This window comes from Physeter macrocephalus, chromosome 11 (genome assembly GCF_002837175.3).
Source record: "Physeter macrocephalus isolate SW-GA chromosome 11, ASM283717v5, whole genome shotgun sequence".
NCBI lineage: Eukaryota > Metazoa > Chordata > Mammalia > Artiodactyla > Physeteridae > Physeter > Physeter macrocephalus.
Window position 1 is genome coordinate 67,788,052 of NC_041224.1, and position 18,745 is coordinate 67,806,796.

Here is an 18,745-nt window from a genome sequence, read left to right on the forward strand (position 1 = left end):
TCTTGTCTGTCTTTCTGTGAATGTGGTTTTTGTTCCACAGGCTGCAAGATTGTAGTTCTTCTTGCTTCTGCTGTCTGCCCTCTGGTTGCGAAGATTCTTTAGTACAGGCTTCATTCATTAGTAAATAAGTGTTTAATTAATGCCTATTCAATGCTAGGCACTGTTCTGTTTTCAGAGGCTATAGCAATAACAAAACCAGATGAGAAAGGGGGCGGAGTCAGGATGGCAGCATGGGAGGACGCAGATTTCGCGTCTTTCCACATCTAGGGCACCTGTTGGATGCTGGTTGGGGACGTCGATGCCCAAGGAAATGGGAGGAACCCCCAAGAAACTGGCTAGGATGTGGGGGGGGGGGCGGAGAAGTGGAGGCCGGACAGGACCAGGGCCCCTGAGGGGTGGCTGGGAGAGGGGAGGGGTTCCCTCGCCTGGAGGGACCCTTGGGGGCTCGAGGATCAGTGGGTAGCATGCCTAGCATTTCCCCTGCCCAGTCAGGCCCCAGTAAGCCTGCTAGGCTCCCAGACCAGGTCTTCTGCTTTCTAAGGCACCGTCAGGGCTGCCTGGATCCTAGGGCTGTAGGAGGGAGGTGAGGGGAGAACAGGAGAGGTGGATGGGGAGGATCCCTCCAGGAACAGAGGATCAGGGGAAGCATGGTGGGTGTTTCCCCCACCCACGTAGGCCCTGGGAAGCCTGCTGAGTTCTGGGCCTGGTGCTCTACCTCGAGGCCCCCTCTGGCTCTGGGGGTCCTAGGGGCATACGAGGGAGGGAGGAGGGGGAAAGGGGAAGAGAGGCAGACCGGGAGGGGACCCTCTGGGACTGGGGGATCAGGGGAAGTGCTGCAGGCATATTCCCTGCCGACTAAGCTTGGGAAGCCTGTTGGGCTTCTGTGTCTGGTCCCCTGCCTTCTGGGGCCCCCTCTGGCTGTGTGGGTCCTAGCGGCATAGGACGGGGTGTGGGGAGAAGAAGAGAGGTCAGTGGGGAAGGACCCCCCAGGATTGGAGTATCGGAGGGGAATGTGTCTCGCATTTCCCCTGCCCACTCGTGCCCAGGGAGCTGGCTGGGGTCCCGGACCTGGTCCTCTGCACTCCAAGGCCAGAGGCAGTCCTGGGCCCCTCCTGCTGTGTTGAGCCTAAGCCCCTCTGCCCCTGGTGTCTTTTCCAGCCCTGTGAGTCTGAAGCATAGGCCCCATCCACTGCCTAAACCCTGCCTCTTCCTAAGCCCCGCCCCCAACAGCCAAGGCCTTTTCTGGCTTTTTTTTCCCTCCTCTTTTTTGCTGCTGTTCTGGTGTACCTTCTGGTTGTTGTCTCATCTATATTTTTATTTTTAAATTTTTTCTAACATATCTGTTAGTTTCGTAATCTTATTTTATTTTTTGCTCTTTGTTATTGTTCTCCTTTTTTTTTTTTTGTCTTTTTTGCTGCCCCATGCAGCTTGCGGGATCTTGGTTCATGAGCTGGGGGATGAGCCTGAGCTCCCGCAATGGGAGCCCTGAGTCCAAACCACTGGAGTAACAGAGAACCAGAGAACCTCAGACCCCAAGGAATATTCGTTGGAGTGAGGTCTTCGGAGGTCCTCATCTTGGCACCAAGACCCAGATCTACACAACAGCCTACAAACTCCAGTGCTGGAAGCCTCAGGCCAAACAACCAGTAAGACAGGAAGTCAATCTCATGCATCAAAAAAAAAAAGGAGATGACAAAACAATATGTTACAGATGAAGGAGCAAGGTAAAAGCCTACAAGACCAAATAAATGAAGAGGAAATTGGCAACCTACCTGAAAAAGAATTCAGAGTAATGATAGTAAAGATAATCCAGAATCTCGGGAATAGAATGGCGGCATGCATCGAGAAAATACAAGAAATGTTTAACAAAGATGTAGAAAAAATAAAGAACAAACAGAGCTGGACAGCACAATAACTGAAATGAAAAATACACTAGAAGGAATCATTAATAGAATAACTGGGGCAGAAGAATGAATAAGTGAGCTGGAAGACAGAATGCTGGAAATAATTGCCAAGGAGCAGAATAAAGAAAAAAGAATGAAGAGAATTGAAGAAAATCTCAGAGACCTCTGGGACAACACTAAACATACCAACATTCAAATTATAGGGATCCCAGAAAAAGAAAAGAAAAAGAAATGGTCTGAGAAAATATTTGAAGAGATTATTGTGGAAAAGTTACCTAAAATGGGAAAGGAAATAATCACCCAAGTCCAGAAAGCACAGACAGTCCCATACAGGATAAACCCTAGGAGAAACCCACCGAGATGCATATTAATCAAACTAACAAAAATTAAGTTCAAAGGAAAAATATTAAAAGCAGTAAGGGAAAGTCAAAATATAACATACAAAAGAATCCCCATAAGGTTAACAGCTGATTTTTCAGGAGAAACTCTGCAGGCCAGAAGGGAGTGGCAGATCTACTTAAAGTGATGAAAGAGAAAAACCTACAACCAAGATTACCTAGCAAGGATCTCATTCAGATTTGATGGAGAAATCAAAAACTTTATAGACAAGCAAAAGCTAAGAGAATTCAGCACCACCAAACCAGCTTTACAACAAATGCTAAAAGAACTTCTCTAGGTGGGAAACACAAGAGAATAAAAAAGACCCACAAAAAGAAACCTAAAACAATTAAGAAAATGGTAATAGGAACATATGTATCGATAATAACCTTGAATGTAAATGGATTAAATGCTCCAACCAAAAGACACAGACTGGCTGAATGGATACAAAAACAAGACCCATATATATGCTGTGTACAGGAGACCCATTAAAGACCTAGGGACACATCCAGACTGAGGTGAAGGGATGGAAAAAGATATTTCATTCAAATGGAAATAAAAAGAAAGCTGGAGTAGCAATACTTGTATCAGATAAAATAGACCTTAAAATAAAGGCTGTTACAAGAGATAAGGAAGGACACTACATAATAATCAAGGGATCAATCCAAGAAAAAGATATAACAATTATAAATATGCACCCAACAGAGGAGCATCTCAATACATAAGAAATGCTAACAGCTATAGAAGGGGAATTCGACAGTAACAATAATGGTAGGGGACTTTAACACCTCACTTAAACAATGGACAGATAATCCAAACAGAAAATAAATAAGGAAACACAAGCTTTAAATGACACAGTAGGCCGCATAGATTTAATTGATATTTATAGGACATTCTACCTGAAAGTGGCACAATACCTGTTCTTCTCAAGTGCACACAGAACATTCTACAGGATAGATCACATCTTGGGTCACAAATCAAGCCTCAGAAAATTGAAATTATATCAGCCATCTCTTCTGACTACGATATGAGATTAGAAATCAATTACAGGAAAGAAAAGTGTAAAATACACAAATACATGTAGGCTAAACAGTGCACTACTAGATAACCAAGAGATCACTGAAGAAATAAAAAAATACCTAGAAACAAATGATAATGAGAACACGATGACCCAAAACCTATGGGATGCAGCAAAAGCTGTTCTAAGAGGGAAGTATATAGCAATACAGTCCTACCTCAAGAAACAAGAAAAATCTCAAATAAACAACCTAATATTACACCTTAAGCAATTAGAGAAAGAAGAACAAAGAAAACCCAGTCAGTATGAGGAAAGAAATCATAAAGATCAGAGCAGAAATAAATGAAGTAGAAACAAAGAAAACAGTAGCAAAGATCAGTAAAACTAAAAGTTGGTTCTTTGAGAAGATAAACAAAATTGATAAAACTTTAGCAAGATTCATCAAGAAAAAAAGGGAGAGGACTCAAATCAATAAAATTAGAAATGAAAAAGGAAAAATCACAACTGACACTGCAGAAATATAAAGGATTAGAAGAGACTACTACAAACAACTATATGCCAATAAAATGGACAACTACAAAGAAATGGACAAATTCTTGGAAAGGTACAATTTTCCAAGACTGAACCAGGAAGAATTAGAAAATATAGACAGACCTATCACAAGTAATGGAATTGAAACTGTAGTTGAAAATCTTCCAATAAACAAAAGCCCAGGACCAGACGGCTTGACAGGCAAATTCTATCAAACATTTAAAGAAGAGCTAACACCAAGCCTCAAACTTTTCCAAAAAACAGCAGAGGGAGGAACACTCCCAACATTCGTTCTATGAAGCCACCATCACCCTGATACCAACACCAGGCGAAGATATCACAGAAAAATAAAATTACAGACCAATATCACTGATGAACATAGATGCATAAATCTTCAACAAAATACTAGCAAAAAGAATCCAATAGCACGTCAAAAGGATCATATACCATGATCAAGTGGGATTTATCCCAGGGTTGCAAGGATTCTTTAGTATACGCAAATGAATCAATGTGATACACCATATTAACAAATTAAGGAATAAAAACCATATGATCATCTCAATAGATGCAGAAAAAGCTTTTGACAAAATTCAACACCCATTTATCATAAAAACACTTCAGAAAATGGGCACAGAGAGAACCTACCTCAACATAATAAAGGCCATGACAAAACCAGAGCAAACATCATTCTCAATGGTGAAAAACTGAAAACGTTTCCACTAAGATCAGGAACAAGACATGGATGTCCACTCGCCACTCTTATTCAACATAGTTTGGAAGTCCTAGTCACAGCAATCAGAGAAGAAAAATAAATAAAAGGAATACAAATTGGAAAAGAAGAAGTAAAGCTGTCACTGTTTGCAGATGACATGATACTATACATAGAAAATTCTAAAGTTGCCACCAGAAAACTACTAGAGCTGATCAATGAATTTGGTAAGGTTGCAGGATACAAAATTAATGCACAGAAATCTCTTGCATTCCTATACACTAATAACAAAAAATCAGAAAGATAAATTAAGGAAACAATTCCATTTACCATCGCAACAAAAAGAGTAAAATACCTAGGAATAAACCTACCTAAGGAGGCAAAAGACTTGTACTCAGAAAACTATAAAACACTGATGTAAGAAATCAAAGTTGACATAAAAAGGTGGAGAAATATACCACTTTCTTGGATTGGAAGAATCAATATTGTGAAAACGACTATACTACCCAAAGCAATCTACATATTCAATGCAATCCCTATCAAACTACCAATGGCATTCTTCACAGCATTAGAAGAAAAATTTTTACAATTTGTATGGAAACACAAAAGACCCTGAATAGCCAAAGCAATCTTGAGAAAGAAAAATGGAGCTGGTGGAATCAGGCTCCCTGACTTCAAGTTATACTACAGAGCTACAGTAATCAAGACAGTATGGTACTGGCACAAAAACAGAAATATAGATCAGTGGTACAGGGTAGAAAGCCCAGAGATAAACCCACGCACATATGGTCACCTAATTTATGACAAAGGAGGCAAGAACATCAATGGAGAAAAGACAGCCTCTTCCATAACTGGTGCTGGGAAAACTGGACAGCTACATGTAAAAGAATGAAATTAGAACACTCCCTAACACCATACACAAAAATAAGCTCAAAATGGATTAAAGACCTAAATGTAAGACCAGACACTATAAAACTCTTAGAGGAAAACATAGGAAGAACACTCTTTGACATAAATCACAGCAAGATCTTTTTTGATCCATCTCCTAGAGTAATGGAAATAAAAACAAAAATAAACAAATGGGACCTAAGGAAACTTCAAAGCTTTTGCACAGCAAGGGAAACCATAAACAAGATGAAAAGACAACCCTCAGAATGGGAGGAAATATTTACAAATGAATCAGCGGAGAAAGGATTAATCTCCAAAATATATAGACAGCTCATGCAGCTCATTATTAAAGAAACAAACAACCCAATCCAAATATGGGCAGCAGACCTAAACACACATTTCTCCAAAGTGACATACAGATGGCCAAGAGGCACATCAAAAGATGATCAATATCACTAATTATTAGAGAAATGCAAATCAAAACTACAGTGAGGTATCACATCACACTGTTCAGAATGGCCATTATCAAAATATCTACAAACAATAAATGTTGGAGAGGGTGTGGAGAAAAGGGAACCCTTTTGCACTGTTGGTGGGAATGTAAATTGATACAGCCACAATGGAGAACAGTATGGAGGTTCCTTAAAAAAACTAAAAATAGAACTACCATATGACCCAGCAATACCACTGTGGGGCATATACCCTGAGAAAACCATAATTCAGTAGGACACATGTACCCCAATGTTCATTGTAGCACTATTTACATTAGCCAGGACATGGAAACAACCTAAATGTCCATCAACAGATGAATGGATAAAGAAGATGTGGTACATATATAAAGTGGAATATTACTCAGCCAGCCATAAAAGGGAACAAAATTGGGTCATTTTTGGAGATGTGGATGGACCTAGAGTCTGTCATACAGAGTGAAATAACCCAGAAAGAGAAAAACAAATACTGTATATTAACGCATATTTGTGGAATCTAGAAAAATGGTACAGATGAAACTATTTGCAGCACAGGAATAGAGATATAGACGTAGAGAACGGACATGTGGACACAGGGAGGGGAAGGGGAGGGTAGGACAGATTTGGAGATTAGGTTTGACATAAGTACACTACCATATGTAAAATAGATAGCTAGTGTGAACCTGTTGTATAACACAGGGAGCTCAGCTTGGTGCTCTGTTGATGACCTAGATGTGTGGGATGGGGGTGGGGTGGGAGGGAGGTCTAATAGAAAAAAATTTAAAAAAAAGAACATAATGGAGTTTACATTCTTGTGGGGAAAGAGGGACAGTCCACTAAGTAAGTCAATAATATAAAGTAATGAGTGCTCTAGAGAAGAAGTGGGATAGGGAGTGCCAGTGGCGGGAGTCAGGATAAACAGGTTGCACTTTTTAAAAGAGCGTGTCAGAAGGCCTCACTGAGAAAGTGACATGTGGGCAAAGATGGAGTTAATCTTGAGTATTCCAGATGGAGACTTTAAAGTGTAAAGCCCTGAGGCAGTAGTGTGTCTGGCATGTTGGGGAACTTAAGGAGGCCAGTGTGGTTGAAGTGGAATAAACACCAGAGAAGAGAGGAGTAGGCGGTATGGTCAGAGACTTATGGGGAGTTAGAAGGTTTAGGGTGTGGTAGGCCACTGTGAGGACTTTGACTTTTACTCTGAGTGAGATGTAGAGGCATTGGAGAAGTTTTGAACAGAGGTAGTATATTTTTAAAAATATAACATTTTTACTGGGATATAATCCATGTACCCTACAACTCACCCATTTAAAAAGTGGTTCTTAGTATATTCATGGGGTTGTACAGCCGTCACCATATTGAATTTTAGAACATTTTCATCATCCCAAAAAGAAACCCTGTACTCATTAGCAGTTAACTCATCATCCTCCAACTCTCTAGCCCTAGGCAAGCAGTAATCTGTTTTTCTGACTCTCTTGATTTGCCCATTTTGGACATTACATATAAGTGGAATTATGTAATATGTGGTCTTTTATGACTGGCTTCTTTCACTTAGCATCTTGTTTTCAAGATTCCTTTATGTTGTAGCATGTACAAGTGCTTTATTTTATGGCCGAATAAGATTTCATTGTATGGATATAGTACATTTTATTTATCCAACAGTTTTTGGACATTTGGGTTGTTTCCACTTTTTGGCTATTAGGAATATAATGTTGCTGTGAATACTTGTATGTAAGTTATTGTGTGAACACATGTTTTCATGTGAAGTGCTGCATTTTAAAAGGAGCAGATTCACTTGACGAAAATAAATGACCCAGGCTGTCATCCCAGAAGGTTGGGTTCCAACTGTTGCTTGCTTTTCTTTGTTCAGTAGCTTTTGTTACGGGGTTAAGCCATTTTTTTCTCACAATTTCTCTGTCCTCTTGTTTTTTATCTAGTTTCCTAGCTTTGGATTTCTTTGAATAAAGGGTTGACCAACATTAAATAGGTTCCCTGAAAAGTAGGATCTGTTGTATGTAGAGAATTAGGTGTTCTGTGATTGAAATATTCTGTTAAAATCTCAGTTTTTGGAAGTTCCTAAGGAGAGGTTACACAGTGTTTTGTATACTGAGTTGGGATTCATTAGTGGGTCATAAATCAATTCAGTGAAAATGGTATTTAAAAAATGAAATAGAATAGAATAGGAAATAATCAGAGTACATCTCTCACAATAGGGATAAATAGGGATAAATATTACTTCATGAAACTTTGTTTCAGTTAATCATGTGTGTATGAACTGAGTCATGATATAAAGTGTGTGTGTGTTTAGTAAAAAAAAAAGCTTGAAGCCTCTGGATTGGAATGTCATAGGCTATTTATGTAATTAATACTCTTTCTCTTCCATTTAATTTTTTTTGGAGAGCATTGAGGTATTGTTCAGCATAGAGTATTTAACACATGTTATAGTATATCTAAATGGAATATAAAGGGGTGATGTTTTTGTTGTTTAATGTAATGAGAAACTTGCGGGGATGAGATTTTTATCTTTTATGAATAAATATGATTTTATGACAATGTTATGACTAAGAGTATGTACTATATATTTTTTATTATAGGAGTCACACCCCATGGGTTTGTGTGGTAAATGAACTTCTTGGCATAGAAGGGAATTAAAAAATGATGGTAAGTGATCAAGCTACCTTAAGCATTAACCTTAGTTTTTTTAGCCTCCTTCTACCTCCCTTCCTTCCTTCTATTTTTAATTCATTCTCTTTTTTGATGTAATATTTGTTACCTTCAAGACACTCTGTGGAACACATTTGTTATAAAGCACAGCAATAAAGTAACTGACTGTGAATGTACTGTTCAACCTGAGAGCCATAGACTCTCACTCCTAACATTTATATGACCTAGGGCAAGAATAGAAATGGAAGTCAGCTTTTTTTTTTTAACAATATGTCTTAATCTTAACAAGTTATGAATCAGTATATGTCAGCAGCCTGACTTACTTTCCTACCCAGGGCCCAGCCAGCTCTTAAAGGAGCAATATACTCCCTGGGGTTGGCAGGGTGGAAGTTGGGCCAGGGTGGTCTCCGAATCTTAGATGGGGACTGATGTGGTGAAACTCCCCAGAGAGTCTGGGCAGATGGGTTCTCCTTCCCCATATTCTACTTTTCTAATTTAAGATTTAAGGCAGTTCGAAGTATCTTCTTAAACTATCCCACTCAAACCCAGGAGGAGGAGGGAAAGCAGTTTCTGGGGGAATCCAGGCTGCCTAGACACCTCCTTGGGAGATTGGGGGTGGCCATTCTTAAGTAAAATTAGATGTTTTTACCTTGGTTTCCCAGCACAGAGGCTGTGCTTTGCCTCCATCCTTCTCTTCATTGTCTTCTCTTAGGATGGGGAGGTCTCAGTTCAGTTTGTGAATACCTCTCTCTTAATTCCTGTACCCTCAATTAGTTACTTATTATCTTTGGGTTTTGATATTTTTGTTGTTTTGGTATTTTGATAGGTGTAATCTCCTAAAGTGTAGGGCTCAGGGCAGGAGCCTCCTCTTTTGGGTGTAAAGGCAGGACTGTTTCTACGTATATTCTCCTTTCCTATCTCATCCTGCCCCATTCCACACTCCAGTTTCTTTTATATCTTAAAGACATAAAAAAAGCTCTGAGTTTTAAATTTTTTAAATCTGTCATTTGGGATTGTTTTCTTTCTGCCTTTTATATTATGAGAAATTCTTATAGTGAGGGCCTTTTAAGTCCTAATAAGCTCTGTTTTTGTTTGTCTAAGGTATCTTTTTTTTCCTACCCTAATTTTGAAAGATGGTCTTGCTGAGTATAGAAGTCTAGATTGACTAATTTTTCTCTCAGTATGCTGAAAAAATTATTCCACTGTTTTCAACCTCTTTTTGATTTTTCTTTTTCTTTTTGATTTTACTTTGTTTTAATATTATGTGCAATGTTTACATGGTTCAAAATTCCTATTAAACAGTATTCATTTAGAGAAGTATGACTTTTCTTCTTCGTCTTCTTCCCTTCGTGGGCAATCTTTTCTTTTCCATGTTTTAAATTGTGGTAAAATACAAAAAAATTACCATCTCACCCATTTTTAAAAATTTATTTATTTATTTTGGCTGCGTTGGGTCTTTGTTGCTGCTTGTGGGCTTCCTCTAGTTGCGGCGAGCGGGGGCTACTCTGCGTTGTGGTGCGCAGGCTTCTCATTGTGGTGGCTTATCTTGTGGCGGAGCACAGGCTCTAGGCACGTGGGCTTCAGTAGTTGTGGTATGTGGGCTTTAGTAGTTGTGGCTTGCAGGCTTTAGAGCACAGGCTCAGTAGTTGTGGAGCATGGGCTTAGTTGCTCTGTGGCATGTAGGATCTTCCTGGCCCAGGGCTCGAACCCATGTCCCCTGCATTGGCAGGCGGATTCTTAACCACTGCACCACCAGGGAAGCCCCTTGACCATTTTTAAGTGTTCAGTTCAGTGGTATTAAGTACATTCATATAGTTGTGCAACCATCACCACTGTCCATCTTCAGAACTCTTTTCATCTTGCAAAAGTGAAACTCTATACCTATTAAACAATAACTCCCTATTTCTTTCGTCCCCCAGCCCCTGGCAGCCACCATTTTACTTTCTCTCTCTGATTATGACTACTCTAGGCACCTCATATAAGTGGAATCATACAGTATTTGTCTTTTTGTGACTAGTTTATTTCACTTAGTGTACTATCCTAAGGTAGTAGCATATGTCAGAATTTACTTTTCAAGACTGAATAATATTCCATTGTATATATATACTACATTCTGCTTATTCATTCATTTGTCTACGGACAGGGTTGCTTCCACATTTTAACTATTTTGAAAATGCTGCTGTGAACATGGATGTATAAATATTTCTTTGAGACCCTGGTTTTAATTATTTTTGCTATATAGCCAAAGTAGAATTCCTGGATCATATCAGATGTTTTGAGGAACCTCCATACTGTTTTCCACAGTACCTATACCATTTTACATTCTGACCAGTAGTGAGCAAGCGTTCCAGTTTGTTCACAACCTTGTTATTTTTTGTTTTTTTGGTAGTAGCTATCCTAATGGGTCTCGTGGGTAATCATTTTGACTAGTTTTTGGTTTATCCTATATTGCTTATATTTTCAAAATAAGAAAAAAAATATAAATAAGTATGTGTATAATGTATATATATTTATCATTCTCTTTCTCAAATCCAAAGATATCATATTCTAATACTTTTTTCCCCCACTTAGCAATATATCCTAGATCATTAGAGTTCTTCATTCCTTTTTACAGCTGCATAGTATTTCCTTTTGATCTGTGTTGTTTTTAAACTGCTTAATGGGCAAGGTATAGTAAAGCAGTGGTTATTGTGACTCTGAAGAATGTGGCCAAAACCCTGAAAGTAAATGAAATATGCCTGTGATCATCCATAACAGATAATTCACACAATGAAAATATATTCACTGTACTTGTAGAATTCTTGAGTTTCTTATTCAGAAACATAATAGTACATTTCCCAGAATTCTAACAGATAAGAATTGACAGCTGATAGCGATAGCTTGATAGAGAAGAAGACAAAATAATTAAGAATTAAATTTTTGTTTTCTGCAAAATCATTAGGAAGTAAAGAGCCCAAAAAGTCTAAAAACACTTTGGCCTGGGCCCATTTATTTTAAGACAGTCATCCACTGCCCTTCTATAGCTCCTGAAGGCTATACATTACAATATCATACAAAAGTTGGTGTTTGTAGTGATAACCTGAAAGTTTCAAGAAAAGAGGAAGTTGCTTCAGTAGCCTCTGTTTCAGAAGTCAGGGAACTGTGATTCAGAGATTTTCATCCAAAATGGTAAAATCAAAAAGAATTTGTGCTTAGCAGGGCAGAACTTTAGTTGTGGATTTATGTTGAACACCTTATTTCCCAATGATGTTGTTCATTTATTCATGATATGTTTATTTTGTCAATTATTTATTGATGATTTCTTTTTTTTTTAAACATCTTTATTGGAGTATAATTGCTTTACAGTGGTGTGTTAGTTTCTGCTTTATAACAAAGTGAATCAGTTATACATACACATATGTCCCCATATTTCTTCCCTCTTGTGTCTCCCTCCCTCCCACCCTCCCTATCCCACCCCTCTAGGTGGTCACAAAGCACTGAGCTGATCTCCCTGTGCTATGCGGCTGCTTCCCGCTAGCTATCTATGATGATTTCTTTATCATTCCAGTTATTCATCATCCATGATGTATTTATGTGCTGGGCACTGTGCTAGCAGTAGTAATAGAGTGATGAACAAAATCCAGTCCTCCAGAAGCTTACAGTCTAATGGGGAGCATAGATGGTAAACACATAATTATATAATTTAAAATTTAATTGTGAGATGTGCTACAAAGGTGTACAAGTTGATTCGAGTATATAGAAGGGGTCCTGGCCAAGTCTGGGAGTTTGAAGATACTTTCTCATTCTGAGAAAGTACCATTAAGTTGGGACTTGAAAGATCATTAGGCCTTGGCTGGGCTAAGAGGAACACTGTCTTAGTTAGGATGCTTTCAGTAGCAAGTAGAGATAAGACTTGATCTATTGGCTCAACAGTTTCACCAAGGATTTGATTGCTTTTCTTCCCTTGGTTCTGCCTTCTGTTTTGTTGCCATAATCTTAAGGTTTGCTCCCTTTAAGGTCCCCAGTTGGTTAGCAGTAGTTTTCAGAACTTCGTATTCCCTCATGTATGGCCAGTAGGAAAATGAGTCTTTTCTCCAATGTTTCAGGAGAAGATCTGAAGTCCACTGTGTATTGATCACCTTACGTTACATGCTTACACCAGAATCACTTGTTATGCCTAGAGGAGTGGAATATGCTGATTGGCTTAGGCAAAGTCATGTGTTGCCTGGAGTTAGGGATGAAGTCTACTTCTCTAGAACCACGTGAGACCCCAACAAAATTGAACTATTAGGAAAGATGTGGGAGTGAATGCTGGAGAGGAAGCCAATAAATGTACGTTGTAGAGTGGCAGAACATTCTAAATAGCAGAGAGAATTCTATATAAATGCCTTGAATTAGGAGGGAGCTTGGTGGCTATAGGGAACTGAATAGAAGTCAGTGGGGTTGGAGCATGACAGACAAGAAGAGTAATGGAGGGACTTCCCTGGTGGCACAGTGGTTAAGAATCCACCACAGCTACTGAGCCTGTGCTCTAGAGCCTGTGAGCCACAGCTGCTGAGCCGGTGCTCCACAACTACTGAAGTCCACGTGCCCTAAGGCCCACGTGCCACAACTGCTGAGCACCGTGTGCTGCAACTACTGAAGCCCATGCACCTAGAGTCCATGCTCTGCGACAAGTCAGTGAGAAGCCTGTGCACCTCAACAAAGAGTAGCCCCCACTTGCCACAACTAGAGAAAGCCCATGCACAGCAACAAAGACCCAATGCGGCCAAAAATAAAATTTTAAAAATAAATAAATAAAATAAAATTTCTGAGACTCAATTTATCAAAAAAAAAAAGAAAAAAAAAAGAGTAATGGAAAATGAGGCTAGAGAGGTAAACAGAGGCTGGTTTGTGCTTTGGTAGATAATGCCAGATTTCCAAAGTGGTTGTACCAGTTTAGCTTCCTGTCAGCAGTGTCAGCAGTTGCCCCAATTCCTCACCACCATATGGTATAGTCATTTATTAAAAAAATTTTTTTAGTATTTCCGGTGCCTGCTTTTGAGTACCTTTTTGTATGGTGATTGGTTATTTATGTATCTTTTGTCAAGTGCCTACTCAAGTTTCATTTTCCTGTTGGGTTGTCTTTCTTTTTCTAATTGATTTAAGGAGTTCTCTGTCTATCCTGGGTACAAGACCTTTGTTTCTTTTATGCATACATCTTCTTTGTGGCTTGCTTTTTCATTCTTTTAATGATGTCTTTTTAGTAGAAGCTGTTCTTAATTTCAGTGAAGTTCAGTTTATTAGTTTTTTCCTTTATGATTAGTGCTTTTTGTGTCCCGATTAAGACTTTTTTCTTTACCTGAGGTTCATGAAAATATCATCCTTTATTATCATTATTTTTAGCACCTTTTATTTTGCTATAATTTCAAATTTAAGAAAGGTTGCAAGAGGAGTACAAGGAATTCTCATATATTTTTCACTAACTTTACCAATTGCTAATTTTGTCTCTTTTCTCATATTCTCGCTTTCTCTTTTTCTATATGTATGTGTGTGTATATAAAACATACAGATGTGTATAAATGTATATATACACAATATGTGTATATAAAATTACACATAGGGCGTTCCCTGGTGGTCCAATGGTTAGGACTCTGCATTTCCACTGCAGGGGCCCTAGGTTTGATCCCTGGTTGTGGAAGTAGGATCCCACATGCTATGCGGCATGGCCAGAAAAAAAAGATCATGTAAACATACAAACACATATACATATATACCTATAGACATGTACATGTATTTGCACACACATATATTTGCACAAACATATAATATATGCATGTTATACGCATAAATATATTACTCTTCCATGAACCATTTGAAAATATTTTGATCTCAAGGAGACAGCAGTGAGTGGTCCTGAAGAGAGATCCTAGTTCCCTGCTCAGAAAGTGAACCTGGGTAGCCTGGGTGAAAACCAGGAATCCTAGCCACTTGACCACCAGGGGCTAGAGGCTAGAAGCAAAGTTGCCCTGGCTCTTGCCCATCACTGAAAAATAAATTTCTCAAGGAGGCAAAAACTGTAAAAACAGGTACAAAGTTTATTATTAGAGACACAGCACAAGTGGGAGAGTACACAGAGAAACAGTTTATTTATTTAAGACAGAAAGCAAGGCAGAGATACACACCTGAAGAGAAAAGGAGTGGGTGTCCTCCCTAATGAGAAGGAGTACACCAGAGAGGTGATTCAAATCACTTACATAGGGCACTTCTTCCCGGTCTTTGTTTACCTTTGGCCAATTATCTCATTTCTTTCCCACAGGGGACCTGTCCTAGGCCCCACCCTGAAATGTGTGTGCATCTTTTTGCCAAGATGGATTCCAGTGTAGAGGCCTCTGGGGAGGTTGACACCACCTGTTATGGGGTGGCGCCCCCTCCCCTTTTGACCCCGGAGGAGCCTTTCTGCACATGTGTAGTTGGAGAGGTCTCCTAGTCCTCAAAAATGAGAAATATGTGGTCTCTTTATCTTTTATCCAAGCAAGACTCAGCTCCTCCTTGCCCCTGCCATTATCTTTCTCTTGGAGTATCTTTCCACAGGGGACAGATTCCAGCTGCTCAGCCTGGGGCCCATCTATCTCCTGCCTCAATTTGAAGCTAGCATACTCCTTTATCCCTAAATATTCAGTGTATGTTTCCTAAGAACAAGGACATTCTCTTACATGACCACAATTCAATTATCAAAATCTAGAAATTTAACAGTCATATAATACTATTATATAAGGCACAATGTAGTCAAAGTTTGTCATTATCTCAATAATATCTCTTACAGCTATTTTTTTTCTTGATCCATTTAGTTATCATGTCTCTTTGATCTCCTTTAACCTGGAATAATTCCTCAGACTTTCTTTGCCTCTTTTGACTTTGCCATTTTCGAAGAGTACAGGGCAGTTATTTTGAAGAATGTCACTCGATTCGGGTCATGTTTCCTTATTATTAGAGTCAGATTTTGTATTTTTGGCAGAATATCACATGAATGATGATGTATCCTTGTCAGTATATCACATCATGAAGCATATGATGTCAGTTTGTCCTGTTATTGGTCATGTTGACTCGGATCACTTGGTTAATATAGGGTATTGTCAGGTTCTTCTATTTAAAGTTTGCTTTCTCTTTTGAAATTAATTTGTCAAGAGATACTTTGATGCTATGTAAATACCCTGCAACTCGTCAAACTGTCACCCATTAGTTTTAACATCCACTGATGATAATAAATACTAATTAAAGTAGATAATAAATATTTGCTTTCTTCCCAATTATCTGTGTGCCTGTCTGTCTGTCTTTCAGACTTCCTGGATTTTTAATTTATTTACTGTTATAATCTATCACTACCATTTATTTTGATGCTCAGATTGTCCCTGATTTAGCTGGTAGAAGCTCCTTCAAACTGGCTCTTGTGTCTTTTCATATGCTCCTATTATTCTTTGAGTCCTTCTATACTTCCTAGTGTAACAAGCTGTTCCAGGTTCACCTTATATATTCCCTCTCATTCTTTTTCTCACCTTATTACATGGGCTAGGAACTTCAGTACAATGATTCATGGAAGTGGTGATGGTAGGCATCCGTGTCTCTTTCAAGATTTTATCATTAAATACGCTGTTTGGTATAGTTTGTGAAGAACTTTTATCATAGATGGTTGTCCAGTTTTATCACATGCTTTTTTCATCTGTTGAAGTGAGCATCAAACTTTTCTCCTTTATTTTGTTAATATGGCGAATTACATTCATTGATTTAAAAATGTTAAATCAGCCTTGCTTCCTGAAATAAAATCAACTTGATTGTGATGTTTTACCTGGATTCAGTTTGCAAGTGTGTGTGTGTATGTATGTATATGTAATTTTCACATTCTTGCTTTTGAAAGAATTTGAACTGGTAATTTACTTCTCTTGTCCTCTTAGGTTCTGATATCCTAAATGGGTCACGTGGGACTCTATGAGTTGAGATTTGATCCTTTTTTATTCTCTGGAAGAATTTAGTGCAATTTTTCCTTCAGTGATTAAGAGAATTCACCAGTGAAACCTATCTGAGCCTGGATTGCCTTTTGTGGAATTTCTTCAAATATTTCTTTACTATTTAAAATTTAAAAATTTCTTTAATAAATACTCAGATTTTCCCGTTTCCTTTTATGCCAAGTTTGGCTGTGTTTTTCAAGGATTTTGTGCATTTCATCAAAATTTTCAAATTTATTTATACTATTTATAACATCCTTTTATGATTTTCACTTCTGAAGATTCTAGAATCTGTAGTGATGTTCCTTTTTTATTCTTGATATTGGTTATTTTTACCTTCTTTCTTCTTTTGCTTGATGAGCCTTGCTAAGAGGTATATACGTTTCTTGGTAAACATTCTGAACACTTGCTTTCTTAGATTATATACTGAAGAGTCAAACATAAAAATTTAAGGCTGATGTGTATGCTTTTTATTGAAACATTTAGTTTTTTTTTAAACATCTTGATTAGAGTATAATAGCTTTACAATGGTGTGTCATTTTCTGTTTTATAACAAAGTGAATCAGTTATACATATGCATATGTCACCATATCTCTTCCCTCTTGCATCTCCCTCCCTCCCACCCTCCCTATCGCACCCCTCTAGGTGGTCACAAAGCACTGAGCTGATCTCTCTGTGCTATGTGGCTGCTATCCACTAGCTATCTATTTTACGTTTGGTAGTGTATATATGTCCATGCCACTCTCTCACTTTGTCCCAGGTTAGCTTTCCCCCTCCCTGTGTCCACAAGTCCATTCTCTACATCTGCATCTTTATTCCTGTCCTGCCCCTAGGTTCTTCAGAAACATTTTCTTTTTAGATTCCATTTATATGTGTTAGCATACAGTATGTGGTTTTCTCAGTTCTATTTGTAGTTTTTTAAGGAACCTCCATACTGTTCTCCATAGTGGCTGTATCAGTTTACGTTCCCACCAACAGTGCAAGAGGGTTCCCTTTTCTCCACACCCTCTCCACCATTTATTGTTTGTAGATTTTTTGGTGATGGCCATTCTGACCGGTGTGAGATATCTCATTGTAGTTTTGATTTGCATTTCTCTAATGATTAATGATGTTGAGCATTCTTTCATGTGTTTGTAGGCAATCTGTGTATCTTCTTTGGAGAAATGTCTGTTTAGGTCCTCTGCCCATTTTTGGATTGGGTGAAACATTTAGTTTTTGAACAAACCTCTGTAAAATCTCCCTATGGCACTAGGTGGCACACTGTGACTTTGGATGAAAATACATATATTTTGTTTAAGTCTCTTGGAAGAAAAGAACCTGTGTGAAAATACTGTTTGAAATAGACATCTATAATGTTATGAAGTATCTCAGACTCATTTATTGCATTTCAAACCCTGTTGCTTTAATTAAAATGTTTAAAATTGCATTAAGTTACTACTGACATTTTTATAAGAATAGGATTATTAAAATTGATTAGAATATATGAGTTTTTTTTTTTTTTTTTTTTTTTTTTTTTTTTTTTTGTGGCATGCGGACCTCCCTCTGTTGTGGCCACGGGCCCAGCCGCTCCGCGGCATGTGGGATCCTCCCAGACCGAGGCGCGAACCCGGTTCCCCTGCATCGGCAGGCGGATGCGCAACCACTGCGCCACCAGGGAAGCCCAATATATGAGTTTTTACTGAAAAGAGTCCATTCAGCATATACTGCAGAAGACATTTGTGCTTTAAACTGAAAAATGGTTTTCAGTCATGTGTTGTAAGATGAGTGTTATAATGTTTTTCCTTATGAAGTATTGGAATTAAGAATGAAGACAGTCTTGAGCTGGTGGCTTTTTCTTTGACTGTGTGTATGTGTACTAAGTATAAAAGAACTAACTACAAAATTTGTGGTAGAACTGAAATGTTTATAGAAGACAATACTAGATTTCAAATTTTCTGGTCTAGCAGTACTACAGTGTTGCTATCTTGTGGTCATTTTAGTTCTGAGAAACTCATTACTTTATGAAGACTCTTGAGTTATAAAGTAAAGAATAGTGGATTTTATGATCTGATATGTATATATGTATATCTACCTATATAATTTTCTGTGATTGCATAAGAGAATTATCTGAAAAAGAGATGAAAAGTAGGGGCTTCCCTGGTGGCTCAGTGGTTGAGAGTTCGCCTGCTGATGCAGGGGACACGGGTTCGTGCCCCGGTCTGGGAAGATCCCACACGCCGTGGAGCGGC

At 38.5% G+C, this 18,745-nt stretch overlaps 1 protein-coding gene across 18 annotated transcripts in view; it reads left to right on the forward strand.

Annotated features, from left to right (window-relative positions):
• SCAPER (S-phase cyclin A associated protein in the ER) overlaps positions 1 to 18,745 on the forward strand; it is a 491,770-nt gene that overhangs the window by 26,298 nt on the left and 446,727 nt on the right. For 6 of the 18 annotated variants that reach the window (XM_055088141.1, XM_055088140.1, XM_055088144.1 and 3 more), the window contains exons 1-2: positions 1,434 to 2,642; positions 8,487 to 8,553. In XM_055088141.1, the coding sequence (XP_054944116.1) occupies positions 8,548 to 8,553 (6 nt within the window). In that variant the 5' untranslated portion in view covers positions 1,434 to 2,642; positions 8,487 to 8,547. Of the gene's footprint in view, positions 1 to 1,432; positions 2,643 to 8,486; positions 8,554 to 18,745 lie in introns of those variants that run through there. The other 12 variants (XM_055088135.1, XM_055088137.1, XM_055088142.1 and 9 more) reach the window with 5 other exon arrangements.